This window comes from Zea mays, chromosome 1 (genome assembly GCF_902167145.1).
Source record: "Zea mays cultivar B73 chromosome 1, Zm-B73-REFERENCE-NAM-5.0, whole genome shotgun sequence".
Taxonomy (NCBI): domain Eukaryota; kingdom Viridiplantae; phylum Streptophyta; class Magnoliopsida; order Poales; family Poaceae; genus Zea; species Zea mays.
This window is the reverse complement of record NC_050096.1, coordinates 109,452,253-109,471,069: the sequence shown is the minus strand read 5'-3', so window position 1 is coordinate 109,471,069 and position 18,817 is coordinate 109,452,253. Positions and strand designations below refer to the sequence as shown.

The following is an 18,817-nucleotide window of genomic DNA, read 5'->3' as shown; positions in this document are numbered from 1 at the left end:
ACTAATAATTAGTCACCTATTTGTTAGTCTAGGGGGTGTTTGAACGACAGTCTTGTCTTTATAGATGTGCTTATGAGTACAAGCTTTAGGGCCTGTTTGTTTACCCCCATGGATTATATAATCTGGATTATTTTTGGAGGATTATATAATCTGGATTATATAATCTGGATTATATAATCTGAGTAGTCCTGTTTGTTTACCCAGATTATTTGAGTTGTTAATAGGATTCTTTTGTATGAGGAAGACAAGAATACCCTCTATATTTGTACTAGGTTGAAACTCATATATGAAAAAAAATAATTCAATTGACATTGGCAAATATTGCATTAGCAATATTATCACGGAAGGCATTCATGTCACCTTCTTCATCTCCAAATTGACTAGTACTAGGCGCAAAAACGATTAGGTGGATTATAATGACAATGGTGGGTAATTTCTAGGAAACTTGAAAGGGTAGTGGGGAAGTGGGAAAAAAATAATCTGAAATAAGCACCTCCTCACTTGCTTATGGATTATCATAATCCAAGGGGTTAGATTATATAATCTGGGCAAATAAGCTGGACTGTTTGTTTGCCTCTTAGGATTATTTAATTCAGATTATATAATCTGGGCGGTAAACAAACAGGCCCTTACTGTTTTTTTATTGTAATGGCAAGAGTAGCAAATATCTCATGCCCAAGTTCCCAACTGCCCACTACCTCTCGTTCCCGTCTCCTTCCTCTATTCGTGTTGTCCGTTCGCTGCCGCCGTCGCCTGGTTCGCATCGCATACAGCGCCTCAGTCCAGATCGATCCTCCCTCTTCCCAGATCGGGTCTAGTTGGACGGCAGCAGCCGCCGCCGCGGCATCTGTCATATTCACGCCGCGTGTGCTCTCTCTTTCTGTCTCCCTCTCTATCTGCGACGACTGGGTGTGATACCGCAGCCGCCGCCCTACGCTGGGTTCCCGAGCCTTCGCCGATCTCTTCTCCGGCGAAGAGCGCCCACCAGGTATTTCCACACCCCTTCCCTTCCACGTCCGCTGTGCGAAACTCTAACCTCAAGCTATTTAGCTATTCGATGCCTACCAACTTCTAACTTTTTGCAAACTTTTTTGGATGCCTTTACTAGATCCGCCGCGCATCGATGTCTCCTTTGGCTCTTCTCCAAGCTCTCATCTTCATCCTGTGCTGCTCGCCTCTGGCTTCTGCTTCGTCGTCGGAGCTAACCCTTGCAGGAGCTGCTTGTGGAGATGATCAGCTTGTCATCTTCGATGCTTCTGATGGCCTCCTTAACCTGTCGGTCAATGGGGTTCTGATGCAAGATCGCGTTTTTGCCTGCCAGAAGCTCGGCTTCTACTTTGGCAGTGGATGCCTCCGCTGCAGCAACCTTTCAGATGCGTGGAGGAGTGCCGTAAAGCAGTACTGTGGTGAAGGGAGCGAAAAGAGCCATGGTATGTTGGTTCTTATTTGCTCCTAGTTGCTAAATCAGATAAGGATTGGACAATTGTTGCTGCGCTGTAGGACAATAACAGTTCAAATTGGTGTTCATACCTGCATCAGTTACTTGACTTATTTCATACATCTATCTATATCTATATCTATATACCTAATATTGAAGAGCCAAAATTTCTGCTCATTGTTTTGTCCGTCTTCCCATAACTAATTTCATGAATGTGGAAACTGTCACTGGTATGTGTCTATGGCTCCTGTTTTATTATATGACATAGGCACGACTTGGACACAGATCCTTAAAGTAACTTAAGATAGCTAGAATCCCAATCCAAATAGATCGCTCTGATCCTGAGTAAGCTGAATCCAAGTAGAAAAAGATTGAAGTAGAAAATAGATGAATCTACCTATTAGCGTCTAAATTATGTATGACTTAGACACATGTTCTTAAAAGCTAGGACTTCTAATTTAAATAGATTCATCTGATCCTAAGTAAACTGAATCCTAATCCTAATCCAAATAGAAAAAGATATAGAAGTAAAATTAGGCAAAGTCTTACTCCAATATTTTATGTCCCTTCTATATTTTTTTTGTTTAATGCAAGTAATACCTTTTGTTTCCCGAGCTATCCTAAACTCCGAATCGGTGCAGCACATCGTGTTGGATTCCACGACACGGAAATGAAGCTCCAAAATTATTGGCTTGCAAATCCAGACAATAGTATAAATATATTTGTTCTTTTATCGTCGAGTCTCGGAGCCATGGTACTGTGTCCGTTTCTTTTAATTTCACGCGTTTAGTTTCTGCTTTTTTCCATGATCCATTCAAGGCATTGGTATTGCGTCATTTTTTCACGTATGTTTCCGAACATTGACTCCGTGTCTTTTTAAATCTTTGAACTCTTAAGCCCTATCTAAAAAGAAGAGATATCCACCGCCAAGATGCTATTGCAACTTTAGTTAGAAACAGAATTTATGTTATTGTAACTAGTTCAGCTGTTGGTCTGACTAATCAAACTGTAAACTGGAATCTTATAACTGGTTCGATTTAGTTCTGAAATTTTGACCAGTTTGTTGTCCAATTTGGTATAAATAAATTTGTCTCTAAATTGTATGTATGTATCAATGCAATCCCAGATGAGGATTACCATGTGGAAAATTGAGGGAGGTCTACCATCGTAATCATCAGTGGAAAAACGAGCCCTTGATTATGGGTCCCTGAAGGAAGTCATGGATGATAATTAACTATATCTATGTGTAAATAGTATGAAAATATTTCTATGTTTTGTAATAGAAAAAAATCTATCAAGAATATACTTTACATTTGGTACAGACTTAATAAGGTATTGTCATGTTATTACCAACAATAGCGTATAATGGATGACATGGTCATCACAAAAAAAATTGTAGCTTTTAAATTTTATGGAGGGGTAAAACATAAATAGATACTTCCTCGGTCCGTATCAGATGTTTTAGAATCTCTCATGGAAATCAAAACTGAAGCCAAAAGACCAAAATACCCCTCAAAGAGTAGAGATAGAGATATCTTGGGAAAAAAGATAAATGTGTATTAGGGTTTAGGGAAATGTGAAGTGAGAATTTTGGGATAAAATTTCAATGCTACAAGATCGTCTATTTCTTTTTTCTCGAACTGTGTATTAAGAGAAAAAGGGGGTCCAGTATAGAATTTCGCCCCCTTCCGGACCAAGCAGAGAGGGCTGCCAAAACAAAAACAACTGAGACTAACTAAACAGACAGTATGGGTACAACCTGACCAACACTCAGAAAACCACTAACTAATATGATCTATTTTGGGACAGAGGAAGTATGTTATCATCCCTGTTGTCGTTCTCCATTAGTGTTTGATTGTTTTTTTCTCCCATTGCAACACACTGGCATGTTTGCTAGTGACTTCTAATAGATAAGATATGGATATGAAGTCTATCTCTGGAACAGTGGTGTAGAATGTAGAACGTAGGCTATTTTGTGGCATGGTTTTTTGTTCTATTATGCACTGTAGATGATGGGATCAGGAACTTTTTTAGGGTTCTACTGTGGGGGTTTAATTCCACCTAAATATTATTCCCATCTATATTGTGTGAAACTATGTTTGGACAGGATGGTGACAACATAATGAGATATATTTCTAAGTTGCATGCTCTTTTGTTGGCATTGTAATTCTCAACTGAAGTATGATACGGCCCATGCATTAGTTTTCTTGTACCCTCATTTACCATCTGCATTTTGACATTGCAAAATATCCTTTTTTCTGATATGGCTGGCACATTTTTAATTTGTAACGTGTGGATGAGAAAATTTGTTTTGCTGATCACTTTTCCACATTTGGTTTGTCATCACCTGTAGCAACTTTACATCAAGATGTGCCAAGGAAGCTCTTGAGGTGGTCCACAGAAAATAGCTCAAGGAATGCATGTGAAAGGTCTGGGTTGAATGAAAATAATCAGGACATTGGTGATTCTTCAGAAAAGCAGGAGCATCTCCTGGCTGTGCCAGGTGTGATTCTCTTATGCTGTGGCCTTATGTTACCATGCTTTCATGCTGAAAGGAAAGAAGTCAGCAGGCATGACAATGCAACCATTCAGCGCAACGCACGTGAGTTTATCTTTCAGTTAATTCTATTCTTGTTGTCTGCCCCCTCATTTTTTAGTGAACCCAAAATATTTTCATTGTCTACTGAAGGGGGGTTTAGTCTGAATATACTGAAGAATAGTTGTCTATGACTGAAGTTGGATAGGTGATATTGAGCTGGGTATTTTCAAAAGTTTTGCGTAGCTCGCTTGTCTTTATTACATGAGAATTTTCTGGTACTAGATTAGGAAGAGAGCTTTATGATAATCTTTCCTTTCAAAAAATGACTGGTGTACATTTAGTTTATTTTCACCTGTTTAACTTTTTTTATTGCTTTTCATCTATATGTCAATAGAAATTAGTCCTTATGGACTATGGTGCTATTGTTGTTTGAGAGTTGGTTGTTTACTTATCTCTTTTGATAAGGGTTAGGCCATATCTTTGTGTTAAGGGCCCGTTGGTAGGGCTCAATCACATAGTTATTTGGTCAATAGGGTCGAGGAATACGGTCAAGGTACGTGATGTGCTACTTGCGGGAGGTTTTTACACTGCATGGTCGAAAATGACCCCGTGAACCCGGGTCGAGGGTTAATGCATTCACTCCGTTTTATGAGACTTTGTAAGGGTTGTATATGGCTCTGGCTTCTCAAAACACCCTACAAAATCGGGTGCCAAAAAATGGCTTCGCCCCTGAAGCCACCAAGGAGCTGAGCCTCTACCTTTTGAACTAGGAACCAGAGCCAAAAAAATTTAGCTTCTACCGGCTCCTTATCTAAAAAATACTCTCCAAAGCTATTTTGCCAAAAATTTTTTTACAAAAATGCTTCTCCCCTAGAGAAGCTGGTCCAAAGCTGAAGCCAATTTTAGAAGAAGCCTGCCAAACTGTCCCTTAAAAAGTTCTGTCATCTTTATCAGGTTTTACTCGACGTGATAGTGTATGAAAGATCAGAGGTAGAAATTACTTCAACCACTACTAGGATAATTTATATTTATTATTGTTAGTTGTTTGTGAAGTTTATCAAGAATGGTTATTGAACTAAGTCATAATCGTCATACGACTATCATTTTTCTCAGGTAATACCAACCAAAACTACTTTAACAATTCAATAGTATACTCATTGTCCTGTAGTCCATCTGTATACTGTATTCCAACTCAGTAGTTACTGGGACGAGACTGACATGTGGTTAGTTTCTGGAATCGGTATAGAATAATCCATAAAAGAAAAGACAAGCTCTGTTCTGGTTTAGTGGTTTACTGTTGATTGCTAGTCTGGTGCTATTTTGACATTTCCATAATGTAAACCATGTATCCTTTGATTATATTGTTTCAGTTTTTTATTTTTTTTGTTGTAACTATGTTGGAACATTGTCCTTAACAAATTGTATATTCTCAGTTGAATCAGTTTCATCCTATGAAGGAAGCATGTCATCTGAGAAAGTCCCACCAACTCCACATCGAATACCTCCAAGTCCCTCTAGATTTGCGCCGTCTCCACAGATAGCTAGAGTTGGATCTGTCAACTTAAGCATCCAGCAGATCCTCAGGGCAACTCAGAACTTCTCACCTTCATTTAAGTTAGGTGAAGGAGGATTTGGGATGGTCTACAGGGCTGTATTGCCAGATGGCAATGTTGTTGCGGTCAAGAGAGCTAAAAAGGTAATCTGATGCTACCTCATGTCTTATACATGTTAGTTATTAAACTCTATTGACTATTCTCATTCATGGGCTTTTTCAGCATATATTGAGTTAAATTCTATTCCTTGCCAAATTATGTTCTCTTCATATCTATTTCACTATATTTTAATAAAGTTATAAAATATTTTACAACTTATATTTGTACCTCAGCTCAATAGTTTGTCTGTAAATTTGTCTGCCTCTGGCAACAACGAATGAAGTTTTTTCCTGGGTGTTGTTGGAGCTGCGCTGGCGCCCTCCACCCAATCCTATGCATAACTTGCTCTGCTGTTACAGGATCAGTTTGCAGGTCCTAGGGATGAGTTCAGCAATGAAGTAGACTTGCTTGCTAAGATAGACCACCGAAATTTGGTGAGGTTACTGGGTTTTACTGATAAAGGAAATGAGCGCATTATCATCACTGAGTATGTTCCAAATGGTACTCTTAGAGAACATCTAGATGGTAAATTGTGCTTCCCATATTGTTTTCTTCACTTTTCGATCAATTTGAATACCTTCAAACATTACATGCCTTCATTCTGCAGGTCAACATGGAAGAGTCCTAGATTTTAATCAGCGTCTAGAAATTGCAATTGACGTGGCTCATGCACTTACTTATCTTCATCTGTATGCAGGTATATTTCTAATACCTGCATGCTTATAATTGCATATAAATAATAAAGTGGTGTGATCTATATTTCATCAGATTGGTTCCACCATTTTACCTCTGCAATGGACTAGCAGGTGGATAGAGTAGTGTATCTGTTACAAATGTCATTATCATTATCCAGATATTTGTTTTGGAATTGTTGGGGGCAATGATTTCAAGTCGTCCGACTAATCGCGATTAATCGCGATTAGTCGGGCTAGTCGGTTTTAGTGGAGCGACCAGGGTATCCGACCCGATTAGGCCGACTAATCGTCCAGTCGTTCGGTTAGTCGTCGACCAAGTGCGATTAGTCGTCCAGTTAATGTGTGGACGATTAGTTAGGTTTGGTCGGCTGGCAGCTGGCCTGTTTTTGCTTTGGGCTGGACGTCTAGTAAGTCTGCAACTCTACATCATATGTTATGTAGTGAGTATGAGTGATATTCAGTTCATGTTCTGAAATTTGAATTCTTAATTCTGAAATATGATCTGAGTGCCTGACAATTCTAGTATTCATAATTTCTATGATGTTCTGAAATTTGAATTGTCCACTCTCCACTGTCCAGTTCTAGTATTCATATTTGTTTTGTTTGGTAATTTGGTTACTTTGATATTGCGTCCTATATGCTATATTGCTATATGCTACGCATATATATATAATATTACATTATTACACATATATATAATTATATATATAGGTCCTGTACCTGTAAATATGCAGGAGGACCAGTAGGGACGATCAGGTCGACTAGGACCCGATTAGTCGACCTAATCGTCGACTGGTCGACTAATCGCGATTAGTCGCCTGGTCGCCTAGGTGTCTCGACTAGCTAGTCGAGTGACTTGAAACCATTGGTTGGGGGACATGTCGCAATTCTGAAAGAATAACAACAGGGCAACACGATTAGTTTGTTAATTCCTGCTCCCCTTCATGCTTTTGGGGGAGGGGGAGAAGGTAGTGAAAGGGTTTTGTCAACTTTTGAATGTAATCTCATGATTATTTTTATACAGAAGCTTTAATCTGTAAAGCAAGCAATGAACCAAGAAAAAAGTATATGGCATAAGGCTGTATAAGCTTCGGATATGAAAGGGTAACGAAAGGTACACACGCATAAAGATAGGAGCTTTAGAAATAGGATTATACTTTTGAAAGTGAATTGCCAACTGTTCTGACGGTTACACTGTTCACTATTTACAGGGATCGAGTTCCTGTACAACCCTATATGAAATAACATCTTCACCCTCCCTTTTACATAGTAACGCTTTACATTCGAAGGTGTATATTTCCGACCTTCCACTATATAGACATGTCACACACGATTTCTCTCGGTCGAAGCTTCTTTTAGGCGCCACTTTTAAAGGTATTTGTATATTCTGGCGACGCTGTTAGAATACAAGTAAATTGCCCACCTCTCTTTATCAGCTTTAGTTTTTTGGGTTGAATTGGTTGGGACATGCAACTCAATATGCTATCAAAGACGTAGTTATTAAGGCGAGTTAAGGTGAGCGACTCCCTTTTCAACTTATAAGTGGAAAGACGTAAGGTGAGACGACGCCTTACCCATATATAAATATAGGAAAATATAGAGAGTTAAGGCGAGGTGTTCATAGAAATATATAATATAATGTATATATTTGCACACAAAATTTGGTCTTGAAACACTCTAATGGGTCTCTAACATACATAACTCAAAGAATCCAGTATTTCCTTTGAATTATACTCTGTCAAAAGATGTTAGAAAGAAAAAAAGAAGTGGAAAAGAAGAAAAAAAAGGATGGTATGGACTTTTATTTGGTGGCCCATCTAGAAGCCCATTAACTCAGCACAAACCCAGGTTCCACCACAGCCACACCCAAATCCTAACTTTTTCCCTGCTCTAGCAGCCGCCGTCGATTCTATGCCTTCTAGGCTCATAGCTTCGGTGCACCGTTGCCTCCCCCACTTGCGCTCAGCACGCAAGCTCAGTTGCGGCTCCCCATCCTGCCGCGCTCCTGCGACCTCGCCGCCGTGCGCACCTGCGACCTCTGCCGCCGCGCCTTACGTCCGCGGGCAAGGCGAGCAGGACACCTTATAAAATAATTATTGTTTGTTCCTATCCTATGTCTAAGCCGTGGGAGAGCCACGACGTGAGAGTGAGTGTTAGAATACAAGTGAATTGTCCACCTCTTTTTGTCAGCTTAAGCTTTTAAGTTGAATTGGTCGGTGCATGCAACACAATTGTCGTCGAAGCTTCACTTCTCAGCATCTTTAACATTATTTGCTTTTTAACTCTCCCCCGGCTAGACGAATCAGACTAGATGAATTAGACTGACGGAGGTCAGGGGGCGAATGTTGCCCTTCGAACCATTTCAATTTTTTTTGTCATGAAACAACTAGAAATTGTTATTATCTAGGGGCCTTCAGTCGGGGACCTTCTCCCAATATGAGTAAAATGACCTGTTCTTTACAGATGTAAAACATTTAATTTAGGAGAAATATTGATTCCATTGAGGCCCCCTTTAGAACATAGGGTTTGTGAAGGAATTTTGTAGGACAGGAGTCCTATAAGGGCTTTTCCTATGCAGCCCATTTGGAACAAAGGATTGACCATCCTTAAATCCAACAAAATTCCTATTGTTTAGCTCAATCCAAAATGTAGCATTTTAGGAGATGTAACATATGAATATTGTCTTATAGGCTGTTTGGATCTATTCATTTTGGAGGAATTGGAATTTACTTAATAAAGTAGTCTATTTGGCTTGGAACTTGACATTCCACCACTTTCTAAAGCTCAAATATAAGCCTATCTCAATTCTCAAATTAATGGGGTGGCGTATGGAAAATGATTTTATGTATCAACGGAATTATGTTTCTACTCTGCAACTTATAAGACGTTCTTCGGCTCACTCCTCTATAGTAAAAATGTAGTACATGAATATCTCCCACGTATGGTAATAATAGTATACAAAATATATTTCACTTAAACCATACTAGCTTAATTGATCTTTGCCTAAATTAATATTATTAGAATGGAATTTAATTCCAAAGATCCAAATGGGGCGTTAGAGACTTTAATGTGTGCCTCTCTCTCCTCTAGTTCCCATCTTTTTTTTGCTCTCCGTCCCAAAATAGTTGTCGACTTGTCGGTATGGTATTCATGCCAGCCAAACTTTCTCTAGTTTGACTGGATTTGTAAAAAAATTAGCAACATTAAGTTTTATGAAAATTGATTCAAAGATTATCTAATGATACTAATAATGTACTATAAACATTACTACCTCCGTTTTCGAATATTTGTCGCCCGCTAGTTCATTTTTGAGCTAAAATGTGACAAATAAAAAAGAACGGAGGGAGTAATATTTTTTGTGTATATTTGATCAAAGTTAAAAATGGTTGACTCCTCGAAAAGCGAGAATAACAACTATTTTGGGACTAAGGGAGTATGCTGCATCTAAATGAAATTAGAATTGCATGGGACATGCACTCCAATCCTGTGTTTTTCCCTATTCTTAGTTTTTGGAGTCCTGTATTCAGTCATTGGGTTTTGTTATATGCTAACTAAGCCTCCAATTTTCAAAACCAAAGCAGTTCACAAAATCATGGTAAATTTTTTTAAAACAACAAAAATACTTCCACACAGGGCCTAAAATATAATCATAGTTGGGTAATTTTTTGCATTGATGGTACCCAATACTAACCATTTTTTTCAAATATATTTCATTTGGCGATGTTCTGGAAAGGGACTGAGAACTTTTGTACTGTTCACAGAGAAGACTATAATTCATCGTGATGTGAAGTCATCAAACATCCTGCTGACAGATAGCTATCGGGCCAAGGTGTCTGACTTTGGGTTTGCAAGAAGTGGCCCTAGTGACACGGAGAAGACACACATATCAACGAAAGTGAAAGGCACAGCTGGGTACCTGGACCCCGAATACTTGAGGACATACCAGCTAACTCCAAAGAGTGATGTCTTCTCATTTGGCATATTGCTTGTAGAAATTCTTTCTGCTCGCAGACCCGTAGAGCTGAAGCGAACCCCTGAAGAGAGGATCACAATCAGATGGGTATGTCTCGGCAATCCCCTTCATTTCATGTATCTCCACACTCTATGCTTATACAATGTGTGAAATTGATCTAAGATAGAAATCAAATGCTAGGATCAAATTGCCGGTTTACAATAACCATGGTTTTTCATGCAACTCGGTCAGATTGAGGCTAACATTAGTAGGATAAGTCCACTTTTGTGAGTTTGGGTTGCGAAGTTAGATTTCATAGTTCAAAGTTGAAGATCGGACTGGCAGTAGAGTTTCCTGGGTTGAAAAATGGACTTCCTTTTTTTTATATATACTATAACCTTTTATAATGAGACCATTTGTCATTTTTGATGTTTTCTGAAATGGCCGAGTGAATGTGGGTGTGTGTTTGTGCTTCTATGCAGACTTTCAAAAAATTCAACGAAGGCAACACGAGAGAGATACTGGACCCATTGCTGGAAGATCACGTGGACGACGAGGTGCTTGAAAAGCTCCTTAGCCTGGCTTTCCAATGCGCTGCTCCGACACGGGACGACCGGCCGACCATGAAGGAAGTTGGGGAGCAGCTGTGGGAGATAAGGAAAGAGTACGGAAAGAGTGTTAGGAAGGTGTGAAGATCATGGAAAACATTTCCCTGTTTCTCAAGACTTTCCCTGGACCAAGGGGACTAAGGGGGTGTTTGGTTTTATAGGGATTAAATTTTAGTTCTTCCATTTTATTCTATTTAAGTCCCTAAATTACCAAACACGGAAATCAAAACTTTATTTTAGTTTTAGTATTTGGTAATTTAGAGACTTGAATGGAATAAAATGGATAGACTAAAAATAAGTTCCTAGAAATCAAACACCCTCTAAGCATGCGAAGTATTTGTGCCCATTGGATAAACACCTGATCATCTATGTTTCTTGGAAGATGTGACCTGAAGAAATGTACAGTGCGATAACACCGCCATCAGTTTGTGCTTTCTTGTCTCAGTTTGCAGTGCACTCCCTCTATGGAGAATGTATATTTTGGAGTTCTCGCATTTCTTGATTCTGTTGATATGGTATTCTGATGGATGTACCCGCATACATTACTGCAAACGGTCTGAAATAATATACGAAGGGAAATTGTTTGTATTGGAAGACACTGAAGCTTCCGGATGCAATCTTTATTTATAGTATTAGCTGAGTTCGGTTCGACATGCCGCGGCCCCGCAAACCCTGCTTTCCTCTGCATTAGTGATTAAAATTCGTTTTAGCCATTTAATGGATTCATACAATATTAAAATATGTTTTTTTATATATGTATTCATCATCGTCCATTCAAATGTGGACATAAAAATCAAGAGCTGAGCTAAAGTGAATACTAATTTAGACGGGAGTAATAAATTAAAAAGAGTTGTATATTAGTTGTTCTTTGTCCATAAAAAAAGTTCCAGATCTTTCTGAAGCATATATTTTCATTTTAAAGTTTTTTTTGTTTAAAATGTACTTTTACGAAAAAAAAACCCAGAATCCAATCTAGTAGCCAAACGATTTCATAAATAGTCTATATCTATAAGGCTGGTTCCTAAATTTTTATGCAACCTGTTCGGCCCATGCACACACTCACATTCAACATGAGATTCGACCTAGCCAAAATTAAAATATAATCCAACATGTCGCGGATTGTATGTAAAGTAGCTAACAAACTAGATTTTTGAAGTAGCCTTGCATGGTATTGATTAAAAGCTGACTTCTTGAAGATAAAATTTAGAGGGTGTTTGGTTTCTAGAGACTAATATTATTTTATTACATTTTAGTTTCTAAATTGTAAAATACGGAAACTAAAATATAGTCTTAGTTTCCGTATTTAATAATTTAGGAACTAAAATAGAATAAAATGCATGGACTAAAAATTAGTCTCTAGAAACCGAACACCCTTTTAACGCATTATTCAAACTTTACTTCTCAGAGACTTCTTGAAGTAGTCAAGGACTGGATTAGGGATAGAATAACATGGCCAGCCTAGCTTTAGATATGAAGTTACCGTGACCTTGACCTGAGACCTTTAACTTTACTTCTGGTTTGGAGACAAGGTGGGATAGGACGCTGCCATTCTAATTTCTAGATTGGTTGAGAGAGTAGAGTCGTTTTTGTTTTATGTTTGGTAGGAGCGATTTAGGAGGGGAAGGGGATGGATGGTCGTTTGACTTGAAGCTAGAACAAATTTAAGAACGATGCATTTGGCCTCATGAATGCATAAGATTTTTTTTTCTAGAGACACATATATAGTGAAATTTTAACTACATCTAAATGGTCTACATTTATAGAGTGCATTTGTACCGTACCGGCTAGGCGCTAGAAATAACCTAGCTTGGCCGCCTCTGTTTGATTTCCTTTTAACAACCATTCTTATCTGCCCTGCACGTCCTCACGCGCGCACCACCTACAACATCAATAATCTAGCTACCCTAGATAGTACTGGGAATTGGGCCGGGCTGAGTCAGCCCGGCCTAAGCCCATCGTGCTTCGTGGCAAACGGGTTCGGGCTAGTAAAGCCCAAAAAACTTTTGAACCGTGTCGTGTCAGCCCGAAGTGTAAAAACAGTGGCCCAGCTCGGTCTTAAACCACGTCGTGCCTTCGTTAGGCCGTGCCAGCCCAAGCCCGGCTTGTATATTTGTCGGCGTTTCGAGACCGGGGGGTCCCTAAGCCGACGAGTGAATGTCGCTGCGTGCCCCAGCCCAGATGGGTCGAGCGCGTGGGCGAGCGCGAAGGGGGGAAGCGAGGTGGCCGGAGAAGGGCGTGAGAGAGGCGGAAATCCCGCGGCCTTCGTGTTCGTCCCGTGCCCAGGTCTGGTGCGCTTGCAGTAGGGGGTTACAAGCGTCCACGCGGGTGAGGGAAGCGAGCGGCCCCAAGAGAGCGCTTGTCCCGTCCTCGTCCCCGCGCGGCAAACCCCCTCTAAGAGGGCCCTAGTCCTTCCTTTTATAGGCGTAAGAAGAGGATCCAGGTGTACAATGGGGGTGTAGCAGAGTGCTACGTGTCTAGCGGGGGAGAGCTAGTGCCCTGAGTACATGCCGATGTGGCAGCCGGAGAGATCTTGGCACCCTGCTGGTGTGATGTCGTGGCCGTCGGAGGAGCGACGGAGCCTGGCGGAGGGACAGCTGTCGGAGCGGTTGAGTCCGTGCTGACGTCCTCCTGCTTCCGTAAGAGAGCTGAGAGCCGCCGTCGTCACAGAGCTTGCGGGGCGCCATCATTGCCTATCTGGCGGAGCTAGCCAGATGGGACACCGGTCTTGTTCTCTGCGGCCCGAGTCAGCTCGGGGTAGGGTGATGATGGCGCTTCCTGTTGACGTGGCTCGCTTGCGCCCTAGGTTGGGCGACGTGGAGGCTCCTCCGAAGCCGAGGTTGAGTCTGTCTTCCGTGGCCGAGGCCGAGTCCGAGCCCCTGGGTCGGGCGAGACGGAGGTCGTTCGGCAGAGGCCAGGGCGGAGTCCGAGCCCTGGGGTCGAGCGGAGCGGAGTTCGTCGTCTTCTGGGGCTGAGCCCGAGTCCGAGCCCTGGGGTCGGGCGGAGCGGAGTTCGTCGTCTTCTGGGGCTGAGCCCGAGTCCGAGCCCTGGGGTCGGGCGGAGCGGAGTTCGCCGTCTTCCGGGACTTAGCCCGAGTCCGAGCCCTGAGTCGGGCGGAGCGGAGTTCGTCGTCTTCCGGGACTTAGCCCGAGTCCGAGCCCGGGGTCGGGCGGAGCAGAGTTCGCCGTCTTCCGGGACTTAGCCCGAGTCCGAGCCCTGGGTCGGGCGGAGCGGAGTTCGTCGTCTTCCGGGACTTAGCCCGAGTCCGAGCCCTGGGTCGGGCGGAGCGGAGTTCGCCGTCTTCCGGGACTTAGCCCGAGTCCGAGCCCTGGGGTCGGGCGGAGCTTCCTATGGTGCCTTTGGCGGGGCCTGACTGCCCGTCAGTCTCACTCTGTCGAGTGGCACTGCAATCGAAGTGGCGCAGGCGGCACTGTCCTTCTGCCAGGCCGGTCAGTGGAGCGGCGAAGTGACGGCGGTCACTTCGGCTCTGCTGGGGGCGTGTGTCAGGATGAAGGTGTCAGGCCACCTTTGCGTTAAATGCTCCTGCAATCCAGTCGGTCGGTGCGGCGATTTAGTCAGGGTTGCTTCCTAACGAAGGCAGGGCCTCGGGCGAGCCGGAGATGTGTCCGCCGTTAAAGGGGGGCCTCGGGCGAGACGGAAATCCTCCGGGGTCGGCTGCCCTTGTCCGAGGCTAGGCTCGGGCGAGGCGTGATCGAGTCGCTCGAATGGACTGATCCCTGACTTAATCGCACCCATCAGGCCTTTGCAGCTTTATGCTGATGGGGTTACCAGCTGAGAATTAGGAGTCTTGAGGGTACCCCTAATTATGGTCCCCGACAATATTTGACCACATAAAGTTAAAATATTACAACTATATAAAGTCCATATCTTAATTAAAGATATTAAACAATTCTATCATCATTTGACCACATAAACTCTAAATACAACAACATATAAAGTCAATATCTTACTAAATTAAAGAAATTAAACATATTAGGCTTAATTGGGCCGTGCCGGGCTAAGCCCGACCCATCTATGCGAGCCGTGTCGGAGGCCCGACGTGCCGGAAATTGAGGCCCAGCCCGAGCCCGCCTTCGGGCCATGCTAGCCCGACCCATATTATTTCGTGTCGTGCCGTGCTTTAGCTCCTATTTTTGGGTCGTGCTCGTGCTTGCCCAAAAAGCACAATCCATATTCCCAGCACTAACCCTAGAGCTCGCGCAAAGGATGAAACCAGCCCCCCCCGCCGTTCGCCGCCAGCGCTCATCAGTGTCGCGCTACCGACCTTGACAGCTCCGTTGCCGTCTTCGTGCTCCTCGATGATCCAATGTGCTATGGGATATCGTCAGAACTCGCATTCTCGGCGTCGACCTGTCGTCGTTAGTCCATGGTATGTCAACATCCTCCTACTACGTTAGCTATCGACTGTGTCTACCTATATATTACCGTCTCAGTCACGGCGGTACCCAGCAGTACCCACAACGCGACGGTCGAAGCCGCCTATGGGTTTAGACCGTGACTGGCCATGGTAGATGCGCCGCCGTAGGCGTCGAACTCTCCTTTTCGTTGTGACGGTCGCACGGACTAGCTAGAACCGAAGAAAAAACGAATTGCTATGTCGTCATAACAAACGCCAGTTTGGTATTTGTTTTTGTAAAAGTTCCTAACTCTACAGGTGAAAGCAGAGAGAGAGAGGTGCGGTGGATTCTGTACTGGAGGAAAAAAAAAGAGACGAAGACAAAAACATGCGATGGCAATATATAATAGGTACTTGACGCTGTTGCTATAGCTAGTTAACAATAAGCTAGCTATAGTTCAGTAGCTAGGTAACAACGCTCTTGGTCCATCGTCGTATCTTGTATGCCCGCACCGATTTCTCCAAAGAAACAACCTGTGACAATGCAGGAAACGAACACCAGCTCTGGCTTACGCAACCAGTGACCGCACAGGATATATAGACAAACCAGTACACGCTACACTTCTGATATTGTCGTCTCGCCGCAGCAGCCGCCCCCTGGATCGACAGTGATGGCGGCGACGGCATGGGTGGGACGCGGGGGAGGGAGGGCATGAGTGAGATTCAAATAATATTGTTAATTAAATTATGTATAAGAGCTGATTTGGTGATTAGGGATCCCTAGAGGATTCATGGGGGAAGAATCCCCTTCCAATTCAATTTTGAATAGCAAGAGGTTTTCTTCCCCTGGGGATCCCTGATCACCAAATTAGCTCTAAGAGAGATGGAGTTATTCAGCGATTTAAACTGTTGGTTTTGATATTATGTTAAGTATGTGTGCATTTTGTTCGATAGAGTGGAAGTTATGGATGTAGGGTGATTTGGTTGGGTGAATTCACCCAATCGGTAATAATCGATTAATACCGACTTGGTGAAGCTTTACCTTAGGTGACAAATAGCGTTGGCTTATATATATAGTAAGCCGGTCCAACGATATGATTAGGTTTAGCCGCGCCACCTCAAGTATAGGTGGGCCTAGGCTTGGCTGCTTATAAAACCTGCCCCGATACCTCCATTCGACGGTTCCACCCCTGCACCCCGCCACTAGTGTACTGCGAGAGTGGAAACCGCGAAGGAGGAATTCCTAGATCTGTTGCCGCCCCCACCATTTGCCGCCTCCGCCATACGTCGTCGCTTCTCACCCAACGTCGTCGGTTACTCCCTATCCGTCGCTAATTCGTAAGAGTTCTTATCCCCATTTCCAATAGAATGTGATATGTTTGGATTCATCGTTTCACATGTGTAGATCCGTTCTTTATGTTGACCCATTGCACCCATTATGAATCCTGTGGAAGGAGGACACCATTGCGATCGTGGTGAGACCGAGGAGGAGGCCGACGACTAGAACCAACCACGATGGCGGACACCGACAGGGGAAGCCATGGGAGGGAGGTGATGGTGAAATTTCCTGTCATCCCTAGCCGTCTCGCCAAGATTCAGATGTTTTCTCCTTTGTGGAGCACCGGTTATGGTATAAAATGATAGTATTTATGCTAACAAACGACAATTTTATGCACATTTTAGTGGTTAACCAATCTTGTATACGATTTTTGATACTTATACAATGTGTTTACGATAACTTGGGTAACTATATATGATAACTAGGGTAACTTGCACATTCTCAGACGTATTATTTATGATAACTTGGGTAGCCATTTATGCTCATTTTATAAAGTACTCACACTATATATGAAACTATTTACGATCAAACTTGAAGATTTTATGACCACAGATACAACATATCATCACACTGACCACCGTAACAACATTTACACTATATCTTACTCTATTTACGCTCAAACTTGAGGATTTTTACGCTCAAAACTAACAATGCGCCCATTAGTGTCCTGCATGCCGTATTTTCCTCGTGCAAAGTGAAAAGGGAATCCCTTGATTTATGGTATCTGTAACTGCCAAAAAATTAAATTCCTCAATCAACTACTGTAATTAAATCCCCTAATCAACTCTCTTAATCAAATTTCTTAATTTATAGTGGGTGCATGAGACGTGGAGGCTGTTGGTTGGGAGTGAATCAACATTTACACTATATCTAACACTATTTATACTCAAACTTGAGGATTTTTATAATCATTAACACAACACATTAGAGTTTGTAATGTCTCTCACGTTGCCTCGGTATTTACTGTCAAAACTGAGGATTTTACGCTCAAAACTGACATGGAGTACATCCAACAATGTACCGTATGCCATATTTTCCGCATGCATAGTGAAAAAGGAATCCCTTGATTTATGGTGTTATGACTGTCATAATAATTAAATTCCCTAATCATCTCACCTAATTAAATCTCCTAATCAACTCTCCTATTCAAATACTTGATTTATGGCGGTCGCATGGACATTGGGGTCGTTGGTTGGGAGTGAATCAACATTTATGATACATCTAACACTATTTATCCTCAAACATTAGGTTTTTTACGATCATTAATGTAGCACATCAAAGTTATTAATGTCTCTCATGTTGGCTTGATATTTGTCACATAAGGTAAAGCTTCACCCAGACCCAACCGACCATCGGGGGTGGATGGTGTTCGGTTAGGGGATGCTTGTTGTTTATTGCTCCATCGTTGTTTTCGGGTGCATCTTGGGGGCGTCGTCAATCAGGGTTGCCTTGCCTTTTTTCGGCGAGGGCAGCCTTCACAGCGTCTTCTAGGGAGGTGGTGGCCTTGGAAGTCGCCTTCTTGGGGGCCATCGCTCGTTTGCTTTGTCGTAGCATGAACGGTGGGCGGCAAATGTTATGTTTAGATGACATGTGGTCAGGTGGTCCCAAACACTCGGAAGTAAGAGAAGTCAGGTGCACTACAAAACAGTAGGTAGGGAACCGTAGCTTTTTGTTATGCGTGCCATGTCCAGTACCGTGCATGGTATTTATAGGTAACCTGACGCGTAGGTGGGTCTCCAAGTACTGTTATACCCCTGGTTACCTGCTACATCCCCGGAATATTCCCCCCTACGAGGTCATTATAGTTGTCGGGTACCGTAATTAGGGGTACCCCCAACACTCCTAAACACGGCTGGTAACCACCATCAGCACAAGCTGCAGAGACTGATGGGCACGATTCAGGTCAAGGCTTCGTCTACTCAAGGGACGCGATCTCGCCTCGCTGGAGCCCAGCCTCGGGCGGGAACAGTAGTCCCAGACGAATTCTCGCCTCGCCCGAGGGCCTCCTCAAGCAACGGGCGCACCCTCGACTCGCCCGAACCCTAGCTCGGGTAGGCTTCGTCATGAAGCAACCTTGGCCAAATCGCCTTACCAACCGACCGTATCGCAGGCGCATTCAATGCGAGGATCGCCTGACACCTTATCCTGACAAACGTGCCTCAGTCGGCAAGGTCGAAGTGACCGCAGTCACTTTGCCCTTTCACTGACCGACCCGACAGAAAAACAGCAAAGCTCGCCCC

General features: G+C 42.9%; 1 protein-coding gene and 1 long non-coding RNA gene across 2 annotated transcripts; both read left to right on the top strand.

Moving 5' to 3' along the window:
• Positions 1 to 717: 717 nt before the first annotated feature.
• On the top strand, positions 718 to 11,076 carry LOC100304222 (Calmodulin-binding receptor-like cytoplasmic kinase 3). Its single transcript, NM_001328350.1, has 8 exons — positions 718 to 988; positions 1,109 to 1,430; positions 3,792 to 4,040; positions 5,411 to 5,673; positions 5,989 to 6,154; positions 6,237 to 6,326; positions 10,086 to 10,384; positions 10,759 to 11,076. Exons 2-8 carry the CDS (start codon positions 1,124 to 1,126, stop codon positions 10,966 to 10,968), a joined length of 1,584 nt encoding a protein of 527 aa, NP_001315279.1. The 5' UTR covers positions 718 to 988; positions 1,109 to 1,123; the 3' UTR covers positions 10,969 to 11,076.
• LOC109943437 (uncharacterized) lies at positions 6,333 to 8,674 on the top strand. Its single transcript, XR_002266169.2, has 2 exons — positions 6,333 to 7,438; positions 7,536 to 8,674. It is a non-coding gene; the product is annotated as an uncharacterized lncRNA (long non-coding RNA).
• Positions 11,077 to 18,817: the final 7,741 nt, after the last annotated feature.